Source organism: Panthera pardus, unplaced genomic scaffold (assembly GCF_024362965.1).
Source record: "Panthera pardus isolate Hobbes unplaced genomic scaffold, ASM2436296v1 HiC_scaffold_5, whole genome shotgun sequence".
Taxonomy (NCBI): Eukaryota; Metazoa; Chordata; class Mammalia; order Carnivora; family Felidae; genus Panthera; species Panthera pardus.
In genome coordinates, this window is record NW_026526980.1 from 4,491,099 (window position 1) to 4,511,477 (window position 20,379).

At 52.7% G+C, this 20,379-nt stretch overlaps 1 protein-coding gene across 2 annotated transcripts in view; it reads right to left on the minus strand.

The window, feature by feature from the left end:
• Positions 1–207: 207 nt before the first annotated feature.
• TEKT5 (tektin 5) overlaps positions 208–20,379 on the minus strand; it is a 42,404-nt gene continuing 22,232 nt past the window's right edge. Inside the window, exons 6-9 of one of the 2 annotated variants that reach the window (XR_002085595.2) lie at positions 6,474–6,628; positions 2,475–2,562; positions 1,865–1,997; positions 208–324 (exon numbers count right to left, since the gene is read on the minus strand). Coding sequence is in view for 1 of the 2 variants with exons in the window: in XM_019468566.2 (XP_019324111.2) it covers positions 2,346–2,562; positions 6,474–6,628 (372 nt within the window). In the remaining variant the exon portion in view is untranslated. Of the gene's footprint in view, positions 325–1,864; positions 1,998–2,250; positions 2,563–6,473; positions 6,629–20,379 lie in introns of those variants that run through there. The other variant, XM_019468566.2, reaches the window with a different exon arrangement.

A 20,379-nucleotide genomic window follows, 5' to 3' on the forward strand; every position in this document is an offset into this window, starting at 1 on the left:
CCGGTCCCCAGACGCAGCCTCGGTTAACCTCTCTGTTGCGCTCCGAGACCACATTCCCAACTTCCCTCCCCTCCTGACTCCTCGGCACCAAGGAATTATTTCTAAAACACCAGCCTGCTCACTTCACATCCCCACATTAAAGATCCTACGGCCTCCTGCCTGCAGGAGGGCCTCCTTAGATCCGTGCATTCAAGGCCTTAAACAGCATCGAAACTCATTAGTAGAAAAAGGGACTCTGTCCTCTTTCAAGCAAGCTTACCTCAAGGACAGTCTCCACAGGATGGTAGGTCGTCTTTAACACCTCTTTAGGACTTGATCTCCTTTCTAGAACAAAAGGAGAGACACCTTGAGACAAGATCACCTTGGGCGGACAATACTTCCTGAGCCAACATCATTAGCAATATTTTGTTTTGCTCCACTCTGGGCACAGGCTCCTGTCTGCAGTCATGCCACAAATTTGCCTTTGAAACAAATCTAAGCTGTTTTTTTTTTTCTTTTAAGTGTAACAATCTAAAAGATGGAGTGAATAGGGGCGTCTGGGTGGCTCAGTCGATTGAGCAATCGACTCTTGGTTTTGGCTCGGGTCATGATCTCATGGTCGTGGGATCAAGCCTTGTCGGGCTCCACGCTGAGCAAGGAGCCTGCTTGGGATGCTCTCTCTCCCTCTCCCTCCGCCCCTCTCCCCCACTCCCTCTGTCTCTGAGATTTAAAAAAATTTAAAAAAATTTTTTTAAAAAGATGGAATAACAGTAAGGGTGGTGCTTGGTCACGGCAGGCTGAGCAGCTGTTACTTTTACTCCAAGTGTGGTCCCTGGACTATCAACCCCACGCGGCTGTTTGTCAGAACCTCAGGACTCGGGTTCTGCCTCAGACTCACGGCCTCAGAGCCTGCATTTAGCAAGGTCTGCGGGTGATCCGTGCACGCACATCAAACTCTGGGAAGCACCGGCGTGAATAACAAAGCTTGGGAAACACTGGCCCCAGGAAAAAAAGTTGAAACTCTTTGGGGATGATTCCCGCGCCTCTCCAAGGGCTTCTGCGCCTGGGACCATAGCTGCCTGCCTTTATTCAGGCCGTTCATCTCACCAAAAATCCCACCCTCTAATAGGACTTTTTTTTTTCCCCATTTAATTGAGGTGAACGCGAGCAATTCTATGGCATTTAGCACATCTGCAATTTGTGCCACCCCCGGTATGCAGTCCCCAAACATTGCCATCACTCTCAAATAAAACCCTGTAGCCACGGAGCATCGCTACCCATTCCCCTCTCCCGGGCAACCACCAGTCGGCTGTTTTAGGGATTTGCCCATTCTGGACGTCTCCTACGAATGGAATCACACGATACGTGGCCTTTTGTGTCTGGTTTCTTTCACTTACCGTGATGTCCTCAAGGCTCATCCGTATTCTAGCAGATGTCAGCGCTTTGTGCGTCTTATTTTATGCAGAACAAAATTCTATTGCATGGACAGGATACCTCTTGCCTATTTATGGGCATTTGGGTTGCTTTCACTTTTTAGTTTTTGCGATTAACCCACTATGAGTATCCGTGTACCAGTGTTTTTTTGAGTACCTGTTTCCAACGATCCTGGATATATACTTAGGAGTACAACAGCTGGGTGATATGCTAGTTCTCCGTTTAACTCTTCAAAGCGATGTGACTTCTGCCTAGAGCTCTCTCTCAACCCTCACCTGCCTCTTCCTGCCCCCCCTCCACCAGAACTGATTTTACCTCCTTTTTCTCCCATAGCGATTTCCAAAACACCCCACATAGCAACCCTGGAATTCACACCCAGGACTTGTGGCTCCAAATCCTGGCTTTTTGCCCGGCCCCACACAGCTGACAGCGGCCTCCACCTTGGACTGACCTCATTTTGTACATGAGGGTGTTCCGGCTGGGAGCCCGCTCAAGGCCACCCAGCTCCTAAGTGACGGCTGGGTTCTGGCCAATCTCGGCTCCGGTATCCGGTCTTCAGATCCCGTGGTCTACACACTGTGCTCCTAAAGGGACAAATGGGTTGGTCTGTTCGTTTTTTAAATGTGGTCTGTTCCATTCCTGGGGGTGCCGAGACCCTCTCAGTGCTCCGTCCCCAAGAAATCAGTCTGTCTCCTCCCGGGATCTGCTACGAGGCCGGTTTCTGCAGCGAAGAATGACCTCCAACATCTTTGGTTTGGGCACATTTATTTGGGCTCTTCATACATTTATATATATATATATAGTTTGGGGTCTTTCCCATGATAGGAGGAAAGGGAGGAAACGACACTTTATTTTATTTTTCTGCCTTTTCCATTTTCACCCTGCGCAGGGAACGGGCGCAGAGCAGGATGCCAGGGGCCGGGGGCGGCCCCTCAGGTGTAGCCCACCAGGCGCGGGGTGCAGGGGAAGGTCTTGCGCATGCTCATGCACTTTTCCTTGTCGATGCACAGCGTGTTGGCCTTGACGGCCAGCTCGTGCTCCAGCCGGCACTTGGTCATTACCAGCAGCTGCAGCGTGTCCTGGGTCTCCCGCAGCCTCAGCCTCAGGGTCTGCAAGGTGTCGTCGATGGTGAATACCTCGTTCACGAGCCTGGGGCGAGAGCAGAGAAGGCACAGTTGGCACCTGCCAGGGGCCGGGAACTGTGCCAGGCGCGGGGAGGCAGCCCTGAGCGAGACAGACGAGGCTCGGCCGTCAGGGAAGACAGAGGTGGGACAGGGAGACAAGGCGGTTCGCGACGGGCGCTGCCGAGGTCGAAAAGCACAATGGAAGACATGGAATGTTTGGGGCAACAACCTGGTGGGTCCTCATTGACTTCAGTGTTGACTTACCACGTGACCCAGCAATGCCGCGCCTCGGTGTATACCCACGAGAACTGCAAGGAGACCCTTGAACAGATATTTGGACGAATACCTGTGTGGCACTAATCACAAGAGTCAAAAGGTGAAAACAGCCCCACTGTCCTCCGACCGGAGGAATGGCCAACCGAAAGGTGGTCCATCCATATGATGGGATATTATTCAGCCCTAACACGGAGGAACAAAACCCTGCCACCTGCTATAGAGGGAGGACCCTTGAAGGCTCATGCTGAGTGAAAAGAAAGCAGACACAAAAGGTTATGTATTATGTGAATTACATGAAACTTCCAGAACAGGCAAATCCACAGAGACAGAAAGATGAGTGGTTGCCCGGGGCTGGAGGGAGGGTTTGTGGGGTGTCCTTTTGGGTGGAATGAATGAAAATGTTCTGGAGCTAGATAGTGCATGTAACTGCACAACACTTTGAATGTTGTTCGTAGATTTTATGTTGTATGTATTCTGTTCCATTAAAAAAACAAAAAACTCTACTAGCTTGACTAGCGCCATGTGGATAAAAGATGGTCAGGTGGGGTGTCCCTTCTTGGCGCCCTGCTCGGGTCCCCATTACTGGCTGGGGCACCCGTCCTCCCAGCTGCCATGTGCACTGGCCGTACATATTGACGTCCATAGGTCCACGCTTCTCCAGAGAAGCCAACGGCTCACCCACATAGGGGTACAAAAGGCTGTCCCCTGCCTCCAGGTGGGACCACCTCCGTGGTGCAATTCATGATGCAGAGACTCCTATGGGATCAGGACGAAGCCGCGCTCCCCTATCCTGCCTCCCCCCACTCCCTTTCTCCCGAAGCTCTGCTTCTGGGGAAACTTCCAAAGGCATCAGGAAAGGCCCTTCTGGGGAGGGAGCTTGTGACCCGAGAATAAAAGATGAGAACCAGCTGGCTGCATGAAACCCAAGAGGGAACATATTCTACAGGACAGGACTTCCCAACACCGGAGATGTTCTATACCTGCACCGTGCTCTCTGGGCGCCACTGGCCGCGTGGGGTCCGTGGGCACTTGCAATGCAGGCAGAGCAAGGGAGAAACTTGTTTTTGTTAATGGTATTTCATTTTAACTCATTGAAATGTAAATGGAGAAGCCACATGTGCAGCTGGTGGCTACCCAACTGGACAGAGGGCAGGGCTAGAGCATAGAACACAGCAAAATCCAAAATCGAGGGGCCTGGGTTGTCCTCAGGGCCGTGGGAGGCCCCTGGGGGGTTAAATGGTGTGTGAGCATTGGAGGGGGTGTGAGTCGCTGACTCAAATTTTGGGAAAATCTCCGGGCCACCGCCTAAAGATGAGATCGGAAGGGGCAAGAACAGGGGCGGGAGAGGGGTTACGAGGTTGTCACAACATCCAGATGGAGTGGGTTGAAGGGTGGTCCCCAAAGATGCGTCCAAGTCCAAAACCGCGGGGCCTGGGAATGTGATACCATTTGGAAACAGGGTCTTTGCAGGTGTAGGTGATCCTGAGGTGAGGTCAACCTGCATTCAGGATGGATGCTAAGTGCAAAGATGGGGCCCCTTATCCCAGGAAGGAGGGGGAGATGCGAGGCACAGAGAGACACGTGGGAAGAAGGCCGTGAAGACAGAGGCAGTGGCGGTGATGCGGTCCACGCTGAGGGCATCACGCACGCCCGGCAACACCAGAGGCCAAGAGGAGTCACGGTGCACACTCTCCCTCCCCGCCTCCAGGGGAGCCTGCCCTGCCACCGCGTCGATTTCACACATCTGGCCTCTGGAAGTGTGAGCGAATACAGAAGCGTTGTTCAAGCCACCCGGTGTGCGGTGACTTGTGACAGCAGCCGTAGGGACCTGTGATAGCGGCCCAGTCTCAGGGGCTGTGCCGTGGGTCCCGCCTCTGTGCTCAGGCCGAGAGGACATGCTACCCAAAGGGCTTGAGTTGGATATCAGGATGGGCTTCCCCGCGGCAACCCTGGGCTAGGGAGAGGTCACATAGAAGCCTGGAAACTCTTGGCTCCCTGGGGCTCTAGCCCAGCGCTGTCCAACAGAACTTTCTGCAGCCATGGAAATGTTCTGCGCTGTCCAATATGGTAGCCTCTGGCCACCCATTTGGACTGTGGCTCGTGGACGTCAGGAGCTGAGTTTTAGGATTTGTTTCATGTTCATTAATTTAAATGTAAATATAAACGGGTGTCCGTTCTCGGGAATGGGCATGGACGGGACCTGAGCCAGGAGAGGGGTCAGAGGGGGAGGGGTTACCTATAGAAGAAACAGGAAAGAAGGCCCAGAGGTGGAGAAGGAGGGATGGGGGCAGGCGGCAAGGAGAGTAATGCAGAGACGGGACACTTCAGCTGCTGGAGAAGGCAGATGGCTTGAATCCTATTATCTGCTGAGCTCCCAAAGCCCTCGTGCACACACATACATATGTACACACGGACACACACAGACACACATGTGAGTGCACGCACGCACAATGCCCGGGGCTCCTGAGCCAAACGTGGCCCACCCATGCTCCCCGTCTACCCCCTTCGGGGGCACAGCTGGTGGACACAGAGGCAGGGAGCTTGTCCCCGAGTAATGGGCCTTCCGGGACAACATCTGGTCCCTGAAAACCCTGTTCTGTGAAAGTCCCCTGGGGTGGGTTATCAGACACCCCTTGGCCCCAGAGGGTGCCGGAACCAACCTGAATATCTAAGAAGCGGGAACTTGTACAAGAGGGATCGGGAGAGCTTCCCCCGAGCCCTCACCCGGGACCTGGACCCCTGCCAGCCCAGCTGCAGGGGGACCCCGGGCACGGCACCCACTCCCAGGGTGAAGAACTTCCAGTCATTTCCAGGCCAGCAGCAGGCTGGGGAGCAGGCAGCCAGGTCTTCAAGTTCAAAGCCTGGGGCCACTCTCCCTGTCCACTCCCGGCCAACAAACACGCCCAGCTCTTCTGTTTCCTGAACGATTATCTCAGGCTGTGCCCACATCAAACACCATCACCTGGAGCCACCCAGTGTTTTCTCTCAGAATGTTCTTCCTCCTTCCTCCCCAGCTCTCTTCTCCACATCTCGGCCCATCTGGCTCAGGAGGGGGACAAGCCACAGAGCCCTGGGGCTCTTGTCACGCAGCAGCAGCTAGCTAAGCCAGCGTCCCTAGCACACAGGGCACACACAACCAAGGGGCCTGACCCTGGTCACACAAATTTCCGTGTCTGATGGCCTGTTCCTGCTTTGCCCGGCCGTCATCCCATTCCAGACCCCAGCCCCGCGCTCCCAAACCCCCGTTTCGGGGCCTGCGTGAGCTTTGCAACCCTTCTCCAGTGAGGAGGGCCTCTCCTTCACAAAGCGGGATGGGCGGGATTAAGCTATTCCAGCGTTCGTGGGTGACAACTTTACAAAGAGGGAGACGGAGACGGAGGGAGGTGTGCTGGAGCCCCTCACAGGGGCTGGCAGGGGCACGGGGATCTCCGGCCTGGGAGGCTCCCTCTGCTGAGCTCTCAGGGGAAAGCTGGAGGGTTCTCAGAGCACAAGGTGGCGGAGACTATCCAGGGGACCCCAGAACTCTAGCCCCTGCCCAGTGTCCTGCTGAGTAGTGGGGCTACACGTCCTGACTGGTGGGACGGGGGTCCATTTTTCAGACCCAGGTTTCCTGGGAGCTCGCGGGACCCACCCCTCTGCGTCCTGGCCTCCCCCACTCACTTGAACTGTGGGATGTCCCTGCACAGCTCCACGTTGGGGCGCCAGGTCCGGCACTCCAGCCTCGTCTGCGCCACCTTCAGTGGGCACTCCTTGGCCATGATGGACCTTTCCAGAAGCATGATGGTATTCTCAGCCTGGAAGATCTCCTGCAGCGTCTGCGGGGAACACGTGGGGTGTCAGGGAAGGAGCAGCCCTGGGCGGCAGAATGCCTCAATGGCTCTTTCCCAACCATGAGGGCTGTGGGGGCAGGGACTGTGCTCCTCGAAGACAATCTCAGGATAACATCTGGGGCACTTCTGGTCACCCAGGACGCTGCGGACACTGGGGAGGGGCAGGTGCCAAGGCTGGTTGTGTTTTCAACCTCCAATACCCACTGGAGTTAGCCAATTAGTGTTCAGGCAAAAAAGGGACAGAGAGGGAGAAAGGCCTTTAAGCACAATAAGGCGCACCAGGGTGGCTCAGTGATTAAGCATCCGACTTCGGCTCAGGTCATGATCTCACAGTCCATGAGTTCGAGCCCCACGTCGGGCTCTGTGCTGACAGCTCGGAGCCTGGAACCTGCTTTGGATTCTGTGTCTCCCTCTCTCTCTGCCCCTCCCCTGCTCATGCTCTGTCTCTGTCTCTCTCTCTCTCAAAAATAAACAAACATTAAAAAAAATTTTTTTTTTAACACTAACACAATAATCCAAAACAATAGCTAATCTCTGAACCGCTGTAATCCGAATTAATCTAGGTTGTTCTAGATCTTTTTATAATCCAAAATGCACCTTTCTAGTAACTAGATCAGTAAATAAACTAGAAAGGAAGAAAACAAAGGGAGAAGAGGGGAAAGAGGCTCAAGATTTTCTATTTATGTGTAGAAATATTTTCCCCACTCTAATGCCCTGTAGAGAAGACATCAGCTGTAGCTGGTGAAGTACAGATCCCAGGAAGGGACAGGAGAGAGGCTCCTGGGGACCCGGAATGTTCTATATCTTAACCCGAGTGGAGTACCATAGCTGTAAACACGGGCGGAAGACCCTTGTCAAAATTAATCAAGCTGTGCACTTTACTGGAAGACTGTCATACTTCAGTAGAAAACAAAGCTAAAATCGGAAAAAGGTCATTTGCAGGAAAAGATTGGCAAGGCGTTGAACATTCGTGTTGGGGGACTTTTATAGGATTCTCTCGACGTCTGTGTGTTGGAAATTTTCCATAATACAAAGTAACAGCGTGAGAGGACGAATAAAGAACGGGCACCAGAAGGCACCTGATCCCACCCTTGGCCGACATAAGCACACCAGAACCGAGAGTACTCAGCAGACGTCACCTCACTGCGGCTGACACGTCCACTCTCCTACCATCACCGTGAGTGGCTCCCGTTTCTCTGGGGACCCCTCCTTCCAGAAGATTCTTTGTGGGTGGGCTGCACTAACACCCCTTCCAGACTTGGCAGGGCCGGATGGCGCCCCGTTCTGACAAGCCTGCCTTCCGCTGTCTGTTTGTCCGTCTCCCCCGCTAGCACGTACGCTCCAAGAAGTTGGGGGCTTGTCCATGCCGTACCCCCATCGCCAGGAACAGTGCTTGGTGCAGAGCGAGGGCTAGCAGATAAAAGCCGGCACACCCAGTTAAAGGTGAATTTCAGATCGACAACAAAGCACCTTTTTAGTATATGTGTCAGCTACCACGCCGGATATACCTGCGCTAAAAAAAATGATTTGTTGTTACTCCAATATTCCTGTTCAACTGGGACAGGTTGCTTTTTATTTGCTAAATCTACAAACTCTCCTCATGTCAGGAACTCAATAAACAGTCAGTTAATGAATGAATGAGTGAATGAGTGAATGAGTGAGTGAGTGAGTGAGTTACAGGGAGCCCTGGAAGTCTAGATGTTTAGCCAGCTCTCCCCCATCGTCCTTGTCCACCCTGAGGCTTGGGAAGAGTGTACCCTAAACTTTATATTGGTCCGATCCATCTCAGATTTCAGTATTGGAAAACACGACTGGCACATGAGTGTGCCTGCCTCCTGAATGGAGCAGGGATCACAAGCGTGAGACCCAGTCCCCGCCTTCGAGGACATTACATTCATATTGTTTTCCCTCTTTTTCTGAGCTAGGAAGTGCTCGCAAGTCATAACCTACTGACTATAACCCGACGACATAACCTGATGACTACTGTAGCTGGGCTGAGCCAATATTCTACGGGCACAAGAAATTAAAAGGCAATTTTTTTCCAAAGAATTAAAGTCCTGACTTCCCTATCAGCTTAGGGAAAAAGCCCGGAAAGAGCGTGTTTTGCTATTTCAAGGTAACAAAAGGATGTCCTTTTCCTATTGGGGTGGAGATGGGTGGCAGGGCTATGGAGGGTCAAGGGGGCCACTGACCCTCCTTCAAAGCCCATGAGGAGGAAGCCTGGCCTCTCACCGGGTCCTCACGGAGCCACCCAGAACCAGAGTGCCACTGACCACATGTTGGTTAAACATTATCCCGTATGTTCTGTGCTCGGCACACGAGCACATGTAAACACTCGAGTGCAGAGACAGCTCTTAGAACTTGTGGGGATTTTCCTTAAAAACCTGCCCCTTTGTGTGTGTGTTGGGGGGCGGGGGAGAGGGCTGGCACAGACATGCAAATCTCTGAAAGCACACCTCAGCCTGGTACAGAAGAAAATCAAGCCTTCTAGAGCTGAAAAATGCTTCTTGGCATCACGTTACCCCGTGCAGAAAACAGCCCCTCCCTCTCAGATCTACACGTCTGTGGCCTGTTGGCGAGGTGGGGTAAGGAGGACATCACTGAGGGTTTGGCTGCTGGGGTAGCTGCCAGCCGTGCCCCCTGCCTGAGCCCATGAAGGCAGCTCCCAGGATGCTCTGCTTCCTCTTAGCTGCTGCTAAGACACCCTTGAGCTGCTCCCAGGCTGTGTTTATGTTGGTTTCTCCCGTTGGCTCTCTTGGTCCCCTGGTCCCCAGCTCAGGGCTCGGCCAGCCTCCCTGGGGGCCTGCAACTTTGCAAGAGGCCTGACTCTTGAGTCGAAGGGTGGTGCTCACACTCATTCATGTGCTCAATCATTTCTTCATTCACTCATTCTTCTACAGTCTCGCTGATCCACTCATCGACTTACCAAATGTTCACTGAGCACCTATTAGGTGCAAAGCACTTGTAGGAATCGGACACAGCACTGAACCCAACAGACAGAAAACCCATCCCGGTGGAGTTTACATTCTATGCAGAATTCACTCATTCGTGTGCTCCTTTATGCGGTAAATATTTATTATACGCAACACACACCTCTTGTGAAGCGCCGACAAGGCTTTGCTACAACTGTAAGTGCTCCCTTGAGCATGGCAGAAATTCAAGTTCCTTCCACCCTCTGTTAGGAAAATATGCATTGGATGTGGTTAGTGTGCAGGACGTTGGTGGGGGACGGGGCCACCCAAGGGGCCTCCACTACATGTTCTCCAGGAACTCTCTCGCCAGCACAGCGGAGGGACAGGGACGCAGCAGCCGCACCATGAACTGAAATTCATCGATTCTTTTTCAAGCCTGCCAACCACTTCCAGGGGGTCCCGCGAGCGGAGGTGGAATCCAGAGGCTTCCGCAGGCAACAGGCTGCGGCAACATTTTAACAAGTTTGCTCTACTTGCCTTATATGTATTCTTGTAGCTCCTTTCTAGTTATGGCAAGCGCCACCAGTTTTCCATTTACACAAGGGACGGAAATACGTTTTAAATGCATGTGTTTTTAAGCCCTTTTCAGGGACTGGATTTAAACTGAAATATAAATAATAGCCCAGGTGACCGGTGGATCTGGTGACATCAAGAAGGTGGCCCAGGAGCGACTGGATTTGGGAAACCCTGTGTCACACTGTCTCCCAGGCACACGGATGCAGCAGGTGAGAAAATGGAGCGGGGCTGGGGAGCTGGGCGGGCGGTCACAGCCCAAGTCCCCTGCCTCCCTCTGCTGGCGTTGTGGGGGTGCTGGGTGCTGAGTGTTGTTTGTATCTCCAGGCCACCACCTCCCGTCTCCCCTTTGAATTTCTTGAGCAGGCCTGCTGGTGCATTTTCCAGAATAGTAGGGGTTTTCCAGAATCGGCCCCTCTAAAATCCATTAATGACTCACACCCAAAGCAAATCTGCCCCAACTGTTCCCCATAACCTGGTGTGCAGCCTCTGTAACTCACAGCCAGGGTCCTAGAAGGGAGGAAAAAGCCACACACACACACACACACACACACACACTCTCTCTCTCTCTCTCTCTCTCTCTCTCTCTCTCTCTCTCATTCTGTCTTGGGGACAGCCCCTGTCACCCACCCCAGTCCTATCCACGTGGGCAATGACTCAGCCTCCAAAAGTTTGAGGAATGTGACCTCCAAGGGCCAGGAGCCAGAGACCAAGTGGACTGACCAGGGGCAGGAGCCTGAGACAGAGTAGCCTTGACCTTCATGCCCAAGAGGAAGCTAAGAAGTTGCCCGGTGCTCATGTAGGCACCAAATGCCAGCCTGGCCCACCAAGCTCCAGGTCAGCCGGGTCCTTGGACCCCAAATTCCATAACATCCCGTGGGAGAAGAGCCCTGGGTCTAAGAAGATGACCCACATATCCCAGTATATCCCCTCCTGGGTATATACTGTGGGAACCCAAGACTGTCAGGAATAAATATATCAAGGATGTCCCATGCGGTATCACTCGTAGTGAGCAGTAAGCTGGCAATGGATGCCATTGACCATGGAGAAGGACGAGTAAGAGATAGCAGACGGGCACTGCAGACGATTTTGGTGGCCATTAGGTGTAGACTAGGTGCGGGTAGGACCAGGGGTGGGTCTTTAAAACTACGCAGGGGGAGAAAAGAAGGCAAACGAGTGAACTCTATTACACAATCCCTTTGGAGAAAATTAAAAATCCCTGCACCTACAACGGCCATGCACATTTTGTAAGAATACATCTCGACCAAGAGGTCCACGTTCAACAGTTAAAACGGTCATCGATGAGAAAGTCGTCTATGTGAGAAAAGGAGGAAGCAGGAAGGACAGGATAAAAGGAGGGAAAAAGAAATAAGCAAGGGGCTTTTTATAAACAGGATGCACCAAGAAGTGAGGAGTGTGATAAAGTCATCTCTCTTCCCTGGGGTCAGAAAGGAAAAAATTCCCACAACCCTACCAGATTTAAAGTTTCCTTTTAAAATAACTTCTGTAGTTTAGGTTTTGTTTTTTTTTTTTTTAATGGGAGAAAGCCAATTAAAAAAAAATACCAGCTGATAGTAAAGGGTACTGATTCTGGACTTTGGCTGCATGTTAGAATCACTGAGAGGGTTTTAATTTTTTTTTTTTTAATATTTATTCTTGAGAGAGACAGAGATAGAGAACATTAGTGGGGAAGGGGCAGAGACAGAGAGAGACCCAGAATCTGAAGCAGGCTTCAGGCTCTGAGCTGTCAGTACAGAGCCTGATGCAGGGCTCGAACTCATGAACCAGAAGATGGTGGCCTGAGCCAAAGTCAGACACTTAAACAACTGAGCCACCCAGGTTCCCTGCTGCGATGGTTTTAAAAATTACAGATGCTTCGGGTGTCTGGGTGGCTCAGCTGGTTGAGCGTCTGATTCTTGGTTTCAGCTCAGATCATGATCTCACAGTTCATGGGATCAAGCCCCATGTGCGGCTCTGTGCTGACGGTGTGTAGCCTGCTTGGGATTCTCTCCCTCTCTCTCTGTCCCACTCACTCTCTCTCTCTCTCTCAGTCAAAATAAATAAACTTTACAAATATAGATAGATAGAGAGATAGATAAATAGATAGATAGATAGATAGATAGATAGATAGATAGATAGAGTTCTGATTTCATGGGTCTGGGTATCAGGAAATTTCAGGAGCTCTCTGAGTAATTCAAAAGTGCAGCCACAGTCAAGCCCCATTGGTTCAAGCGATACAGAGACACATGAACATTATGTCTCCAAGGGAAGTAAGCAGGTTAATGACCACAGTCATGGACTTGGTGTTGTAAATCAAGGCTGTCTGTCTTGGCAGGAAGCCCCAAGTGAAGTCAAGTGATTCCGTTCATCCCCAACACTGACCGAGCAGGTCGAAGGTACTGTTTGAGATGTGCACGTGGGCTTGGGCTTCCAGAAAGGGGTCTGGGGAAGGAGTAGTAGCCTCATCACAAGGCTGAATCTGAAGCCAACCACTTTAAAAACCTGACACTCCAACCCCCAGCCCAGAGCTGTGCCCTTCTTTCACCGTGGCCCGGGTAATCCAGACCCCGGCCCGGGCAGGCAGGAAGCTCAGTGCTCAGGCAGTCTTGCAAGGTGGGAAGGTCTGGGCAAACCCAATACCCTCCCAAGGTCAGGATCCCTCAGACTCAAGGCACCTGTTACATTCATACGTGTGTGTATGTGTGCGTGTGTGCACACACACCCTCATACCCACCCACACACACAGAATGAGTGTCCCAGATACCGACACCTCCTTTTACACACTGTCCCCTCTGCCTGGATGCTCCTTCCCCAGACACCCACATCGCTCATTCGCCTCCTTCAGGTTGTGGCTAGAACACGCAGAAGAATGCAACCCCCCACCCTGGCCGGCACTCCCAAACACCCAAACCCCTACTGTATTTCTCTCCAGTCCTTACACCTGCTGACATAATACATGTTTTGTTCATTAATGCTATTCCTCTCCCCCGACCAGAAAGCAAACTCTGGGGCGCCTGGGTGGCTCAGTCAGTTAAGCGTCCGACTCCTGATTTTGGCTCACGTCATGATCTCACAGTTCCCGGGATCGAGCCCTGTGTCAGGCTCTGTGCTGCCAGCGTGGAGCCTGCTTGGGGTTCCCTCTCTCCCTCTCTGCCCCTTCCACACTCACACATGCTCTCTCAAAATAAATAAATAAACTTAAAAAAAGAAAAGAAAGTAAGCTTCACATGAGGACGGACTTTTGCTCACTGCTGAATCCTCAGTGCCTCTACTGATTAACGCCTGGAACACAGTAATAATAATAACAATAAATAATAACGTCCAACACTTGAAATAGTGCTTACTATGTGCCAGGTACTTTGTGGAGGGCTTTGCAGATATGGACCAATTGGTTGGTGCTCAATGAACATTTGCCCCCAGGATGGAGACTAACACACACCACAGGGTGTTTGGTTAAAAAGAGGACAGGGGCGCCTGGGCGGCTCATTCGGTTAAGCATCTGACTCTTGATTTGGCTCAGCTCATGATCTCGTGGTTTGTGAGATCGAGCCCTGCCTTGGGCTCTGCACTAACAGAGTGGAGCCCGCTTGGGATTCTCTCCCTCTCTCTCTGTCCCTCTCCCACGGGCACCCTCTCTCAAAAGAAGTAAATAAACTTCAAAAACAAACAAATAAATAAAAATTAAACAAAAAGAGGACAGACATTGGCAGTAGCCTGCCTGACAGTATCCAAATCCTAGCCCACGCTGGGTGACCTCAGCAAGTGTCCTAGGATCTCGGAACCTTTCTGGTAAACAGGGGATGGTAATAGCCCCACTGCACAGAGTGGAGGTAAGGGCACGGGGTGGCCAGCCCGGGAGGAGCTCCCAGAAACCCCAGCAGGCGTGTGAGCCCCCTCCACCGCCCGGCACACGGAGCCGTAAGACACACACACACACCCATCTCTGGAGCCACATGAACAGCAGGGGTCGTGACCTGCTCTTCCAAAAGTAAGCGTGTACATGCATGTGTGTGTGTTTCTCCCACAAATACCCCTGGAAAGGACCACAAGAAAGTCATCACGCCCCTTCCCCATCTTTCCTGGGCCAGGTAGAGGCATATCTCTCTCTCTCTCTCTCTCTCTCTCTCTCTCTCTCTCTCTCTCTCTCTCTCTCTCCCCTCTCTCTCTCCTCCCCTCTTTTTCTCTCTCCCCAGTCCCTGAGCTCTGAGGGCTTCCCAGAAGCACCTCCTCTCCCATAGGCCTTAAGGGTGTTAACCTTTCTGCTCCCACAGAGCCCAAGAAGCAGGGGAGAGAAGGAGCTCGCGGGGCAGGGCACAGCCTGGCTCAGAGGCTGGGCGGGCCGCCGTGCGATTGGCCCAAGGGGGTCACCCCATGGGAGGAGTCTCGGCGGCCTGGGCCCAGAAGCTGGCACACGGTTGGGAAGGAGGTGGCGACGGTGCAGGGCTCACCTCACTCTGCTCCCTAGGCCCCAGCTCTGTGCCCTGTGAGCTGCAGGCCGCCTGCCAGTGGGGGCTGTGAGGCTGAGGGTCGCGCAGCGCACGGAGGGTGGGGAGGGGCAGGTCACTGGGTGCCACCGCGCCCCTGTGCGGTCACACAGAGCCACGTTCAAATTCGAGCCCCTGACCGGGAACGGGTCACTCGATCCCCCTGTGCCTCGTGCCAGAAAGTCCCCCACATCCCCTGAGCTCCTTCTCACTGAGCCAGACGCTGGGGGGGGGGGGGGGGGCTCCTGTTCTCATCCGCAAAACCAGCACGACACTAGCTCACCCCCAACGTTGCTGTGGGCATTAAATGAGATACGGTGGGTCAAGTGCTTAGTCGGGCGCCTGGCACTTGCACAACCCCCACCCTGCAATGTTCAGTCTGTTAGATTTGTCCTTTGGGGTCTTTGGTCTTTTTCTTTTTCTTCTTCTTTTTTTTTTTTAATATAAGACAATAGGAAACTGAGATTCACTTGACAGAATTTGGCTTCGCAGGCAACTCAGACTCCCTCAGACCTCCAGTCCAGGGCTCACACTTAACCTCCATTAACCCACTTATTTGGGCGTAAGGGGTCAAGGCAGGGGTCGCCAGTGCAAGGGAGGAGGAATGTCCTCTTTCTCAGCTTCCGGAATGTGGCTCGGAGAGGGAGCCAGTGGGCGGCAGATGGTGGGCCACACGCCCTCAACCCTCCTCCCCCAACCGAAGTTCTTTCTGTTAACCGACACCCCTCCAGGCAGATCCCCAGCCACCAGGGCCTCCGCGCAGGGTGTCTCGGAGGTGGGAGCCCCAGGCGGGAAGTCAGGAGACCCAGGTTCCCGTCCAAACCCTACCACAAACCAGCTGTGGAACCCACACCCCCACTCAGCCACTGGGCTGCACTGGCGATTTCCTTATCCGGCAAATGGGGACCGGGGCCTACGCTCCCCCACTGGCTAGGATGCTACAAGGCTCCTGGACCAGGGGATGTGCGCTATACCTCAAAGCATCATGGGTCTGCCCCGTGCGCCTGGAGCCAATTCCCTGAGACCCAGCCTGAGACCTATTAGCTGCAGGTATGGCTCTCTGTGTTGTCGTTTTTTTTTTTTTTTTTAACGTTTATTTATTTTTGAGAGAGAGAGCGAGCAGGGGAGGGGCAAAGAGAGAGGGAGACACAGAACTCGAAGCAGGCTCTAGGCTCTGATGTCAGCACAGAGCCCAATGCGGGGCTTGAACTCACAAATCGTGAGGCCGTGACCTGAGGTGAAGTCAGACGTCCAACTGACTGAGCCACCCAGGCACCCCTTGATTTGGTTTTTAAGTCTTCAAGTCAAGTTTTAAGTCTTCAAGTCTTCAAGTCAAGCCCCTTCAGACGTTAGGGAGTCCCAGTACACAGCCTTCTGGAGCATCTTAAGGATGCTCTAGATAGTGAACAGATGTTTCCGGAAAGGTCTGTGGGGTAGGTATTTCAGGTTTTAGGAGCCACACGGTCTCTGTCACAACTACTCAACTTGGTCACGGCAGTGCAAAAGTAGCCACAGACAACATGTAAATGTATGGGGTGGGGGGGTCCTGTGTTTCAATAAAACTTTATCTACAAAAACAGGCCAAGAGGGGGCAGAGTTGGCCCCGGAGCCAGAAGTTTGAGACCCCTGCCTGTAGCCCATCACAGAGGGAGCCCCAGTCATCAGAAACGGCCCATCTCATACAAGGCTAATGCTCCTCTGAGGTTTCCTGCATTTAGAGAATAATTTCTATACTGCTCTGCTACTCAAAGTGTGGTCTGTGTACCAGCATCACTGGGTTCTGAGTGCTTATTAGAAATGTTGGGGCATCTGGGTGGCTCAGACATCCGACTCTTGATTTCAGCTCAGGTCATGATCTCACGGTTTGTGGGTCTGAGCCCTGAGTCGGGCTCTGCGCTGAGAGTCCAGAGCCTGCTTGGGATTGTCTCTCTCCCTCTCTCCCTGCCCCTCCCCCACCAAGATAAGTAAATAAACTTAAAAAGAAATGCAGGGTATAGGCCCTACCCCCGACCTACCACGGGAATCTGAATTTTAACAAAACCCTCAAGTAATCCCATGCACATGAAAGTTTTAAGATGGCAGGACAGCGTCGGATTCGTAGCTGGAGGCAGATCTCTCTGGCCGCCATTTGCAGGGTGGACAGAGGGGACCAAGATGGCCAGTGGGCAATGGAGAGGCAGAGGACCCACATCAAGGCGGGATGGAGAGACACGGAAGTCACAAGGTCACGGGACTATTGAGAAAGCAAAGCAGGGGGCACTGGTAACGGATGGGAGCACGCCAAGGGAGGAGAGGCCAGATTTCACACACCTCAGCCTGCCCAGCCCCTTAAAATCAGTAGGAACCGCCTAGAAGACAGGTGGGGGTGCCACCAGCCTGTGTTCGAATGCCAACAGCACCCTGCTGAGCACGTGGCCTTAGCAAATCGCCAAGAGAAGGAGACAGAGAATCCCAAGGAGGCTCTGCGCTGTCAGTGCAGAGTTCAACCCGGGGCTCGACCTCACCAACAGGGAGCCGAAATCAAGAGTCAGATGCTTAACAGACTGAGCCACCCAGGCGCCCTGACCAGAGCACTTTCTGTCTGTTCATCTGTCCCTCCATGTATTCGTCTATCTACTTAATTATTTACTGCCTTTTTTTTTTTTGCCAAGCCTTAAGCCAGGAGACCAGGGCTCCTTAGCCTTCGCACTACTGACATCTGAGGAAGGGGAGTTAACACAAGAAAAGCCATGAGAACCCTGGCTACACACAGGAAGCTTAGTCTTTAGAGATTACGGTTAATCTTCTTTTTCCCTCTTGCACCCCGATGGCCAAGCAGACCGTGATCAGCCACCCTCAGCCCTTGCAGGGGAGCAGCTGAGGGCAAACCTCCCCCCCCCCCCCACCCCATCCCTCTGTGTGCGCAATTGCCAGGTCCGCCTAGGCCAAAACCAACCTCGAGGCTCAGCGGAAAAGTGCCCTGATATTCCTGGCTGGAACAGAAATCCATCCCAAGGCTTTGAAAGTCGGGGGGGAGGAGGGGAAGGGGTCCAACGAGGTTGTTTGCCATGTAAAACTATCTGCCGGCGTCTTGTCTTGTGACAGCAGAGAAAGCATCTAAGGCCAGGAAATTATTTTTGATGTGGAGGGAAAAAAAATTGCATTTAGCAGTTCCAGCCGGCCTGAGGCCTCTGGATGCTTTGTGCAACCTTGCAAATTCATTGTTTTCCAAATTGCGCGAAGCCAAGGGGTTTCCAAGGAGATGCCTGGCTCAAAGGCAGCTTTCTCAGCTCAGGAAGGGAGAAGGCCGCTAGGAATCCTTTTGCTGGTCAAATGGTGGAAGGTTTTCAAGTGCAGCCAAGCCCGGGGGCAAGGAGAGTGAGGACAGGAGTGTTCTGGAGCGACCACACCAGAAACTCAGGTCGTGAAGGCTCCGGAACAAACTTGGCACCTTGACATGCGGAGACAGATATGTCTTTGTTGTGGGGGCCTGTCCTGCGCCTTATCTAGTGTTTATCGTTATCCTTAGGTTCTACCCATTATCTGTCAGTCCCACGCCTGCCTCCCAAACCTCTCCAGACACTGGCAAATACCACTGGGGAGGAAATTCACCCCAGGTGAAGAGCAGGATAGATGTTGACTAAGCCCTGCTCCCGGTGAGGGCTGTCCAGAGGTGGCCAGCTGCCTTCAGGCAATGCAAACACCAGCTGCTGAGAGGCTGTCTGAGGTCAGGGGTCCGGCAAGTCCTGGAGGGGTTTAGACACTGGTGGAGTCTCCCTGCTAGAGAGGACACTTGTGTGAGCAGGAAAATTCATGGCAATCCACTAGCGTGGGCCTTCAAGCGTCTCCTTAACATTTATCACAATTTCTAATTAATTGTTTATTTTTTTAAAAACCAGTCTCCCCCAGTAGAACGGAAGCCCCCTTCTGGGCAGGGATCTCGTCCGGTTCGCGTTATATCCTCAACACCTAAAGAGTCTAGTACATAAGATGTGCTAAGTAAACAGCTGCAGAGGGAGGGGATTAACACCCATCCGTTGCACGTCTATGCCTGGGATACACCTGGAGAACTTGTTAAAACTCAGATGGATGGGCCCCAGAGTTTCTAATTCAGAAGGGCTGGAAGGGAGCCCAATAATTTGCATTTCAAATACATTATTGGGTGAGGCTGATGCCTCTGGCCCAAGGACCACACTCTGAGAAAACACCGGTCTGAACTCGGAACCTCTGGTTCTCCATCTTGGCTGGGGGTAGTTCACAAGGTTGGATGCCTGGGGCCACACCCCAACCACTTAAATCAAAATCCCTAGAGGTGAGACCCAGGCATGTGGGTGGTTCCAGTGTGCAGCCAAGCACAAGAACTGCTCACCTGCCCCTTCCCCTCTGATCTCACAGCTGGCAGGATTACTCCTGTCGCATACATTGAGACACGGAGATTCAGAGGAGTTAGTTACTTTCCCAAGATCCCTTAGCTGTACCAAAATTCATCCTGGTCTTCTGACTCCAGATGCCATGTTCTTTCTGCCACCTTGCCGTTCCTCCCTCCGGATCGGAGATCAGACTATGGTTTTTTGTTTTTTTTTTTTACCATCTTTCCAGCTGATACTCACGGGGCACCAATACGGTCACCGACACAGCTGTTTTTTTGTTTTTTGTTTTTCTCACAAACGTCTGCCAAACATTACTGCTCCCATTCGAGAGATGGGGAAACCGAGGCACAGAGTGGTGAAGCAATCCGGCCTTGGCCATTTAGCCAGAAAGCGCTAGAGCCAGAACTCAACGCAGCCATCCACACTGCACCGTGGGGCTGACACACGGGGGGGATGAAGGATGTCGAGATGCAAGAAAATTCTGGACCTGGACAAGGCAAGGAGATGCAACAGCTAGGAGCATACAAGAGGCTGGGCGGTGGCTCCCGAGCAGACAAACAGCCAAGGACCCAAGAGTGGACAAGTCACACCTTGGAAGAAATTAGGAAACCGCTAGGTGCTCTCTGCCTGGGCCAGGCTGCCTCCTACAGGCTTCCTGTCTCCGCAGGAACCAATCCCAGCGATTGCCCCACCCCCGGCTTCCAGTCGAAGCGTGTGATTGGCTAACACCAACTAAAGCTCTGGCGGTGGGAGGAGGGAAGGAATAGCTTCCCTGAGCCTTGGCGGTGCTCGCAGAGTGACCTCAAGACAGCTTCCTTTGTATGGTTCCCCGCAACGGACCCTTGCTGGTTCTGTCCCATTCTCTCCCCACCTCTCCTGTCCCATCCCTCCAACTTCCTGCGTTTGTTGGACACCTTCCCAGCTCCACACCTCTGCTCTGTCTTCCCGATTCCAGCAGCTTCTCTCCCATTTGTTCAGTGTCACTGCGGACAGATAATGGGTCACACAGTCCCCCCACCCCCAACCATCACCTTGCCACTTGGCACAGGCCTCAAAACCGCCCATACCTGAGCTCTCGGGGAGGGGGGGTGCCCCTCACGCTGAGTGTCCTCAGGCACACGTGGCCCAGGTACAGCAAGGAGACCTTGGATCCCTTCTGGGGCAAAGCGGAGCATCAGGCAGAGACCTACCGCATGCCGCCCCGAGGCTTCTCCTGAGTTAACCTGCCACAACCCACATACCATCTTCACAATTATTTCCGATTTTTCTTCAAATCAACTCCCTTGACAAGCGTTACTTGAAACAGGATCTTTATTTTATTGCCATAAGTGGAAAACGAATCCCCCTGGCCATTAACAGAGGCTACCATAACAAGAGAGAAAATGGAAAAAAGCAGCCAAGTCTCACTCAGTTCTGTT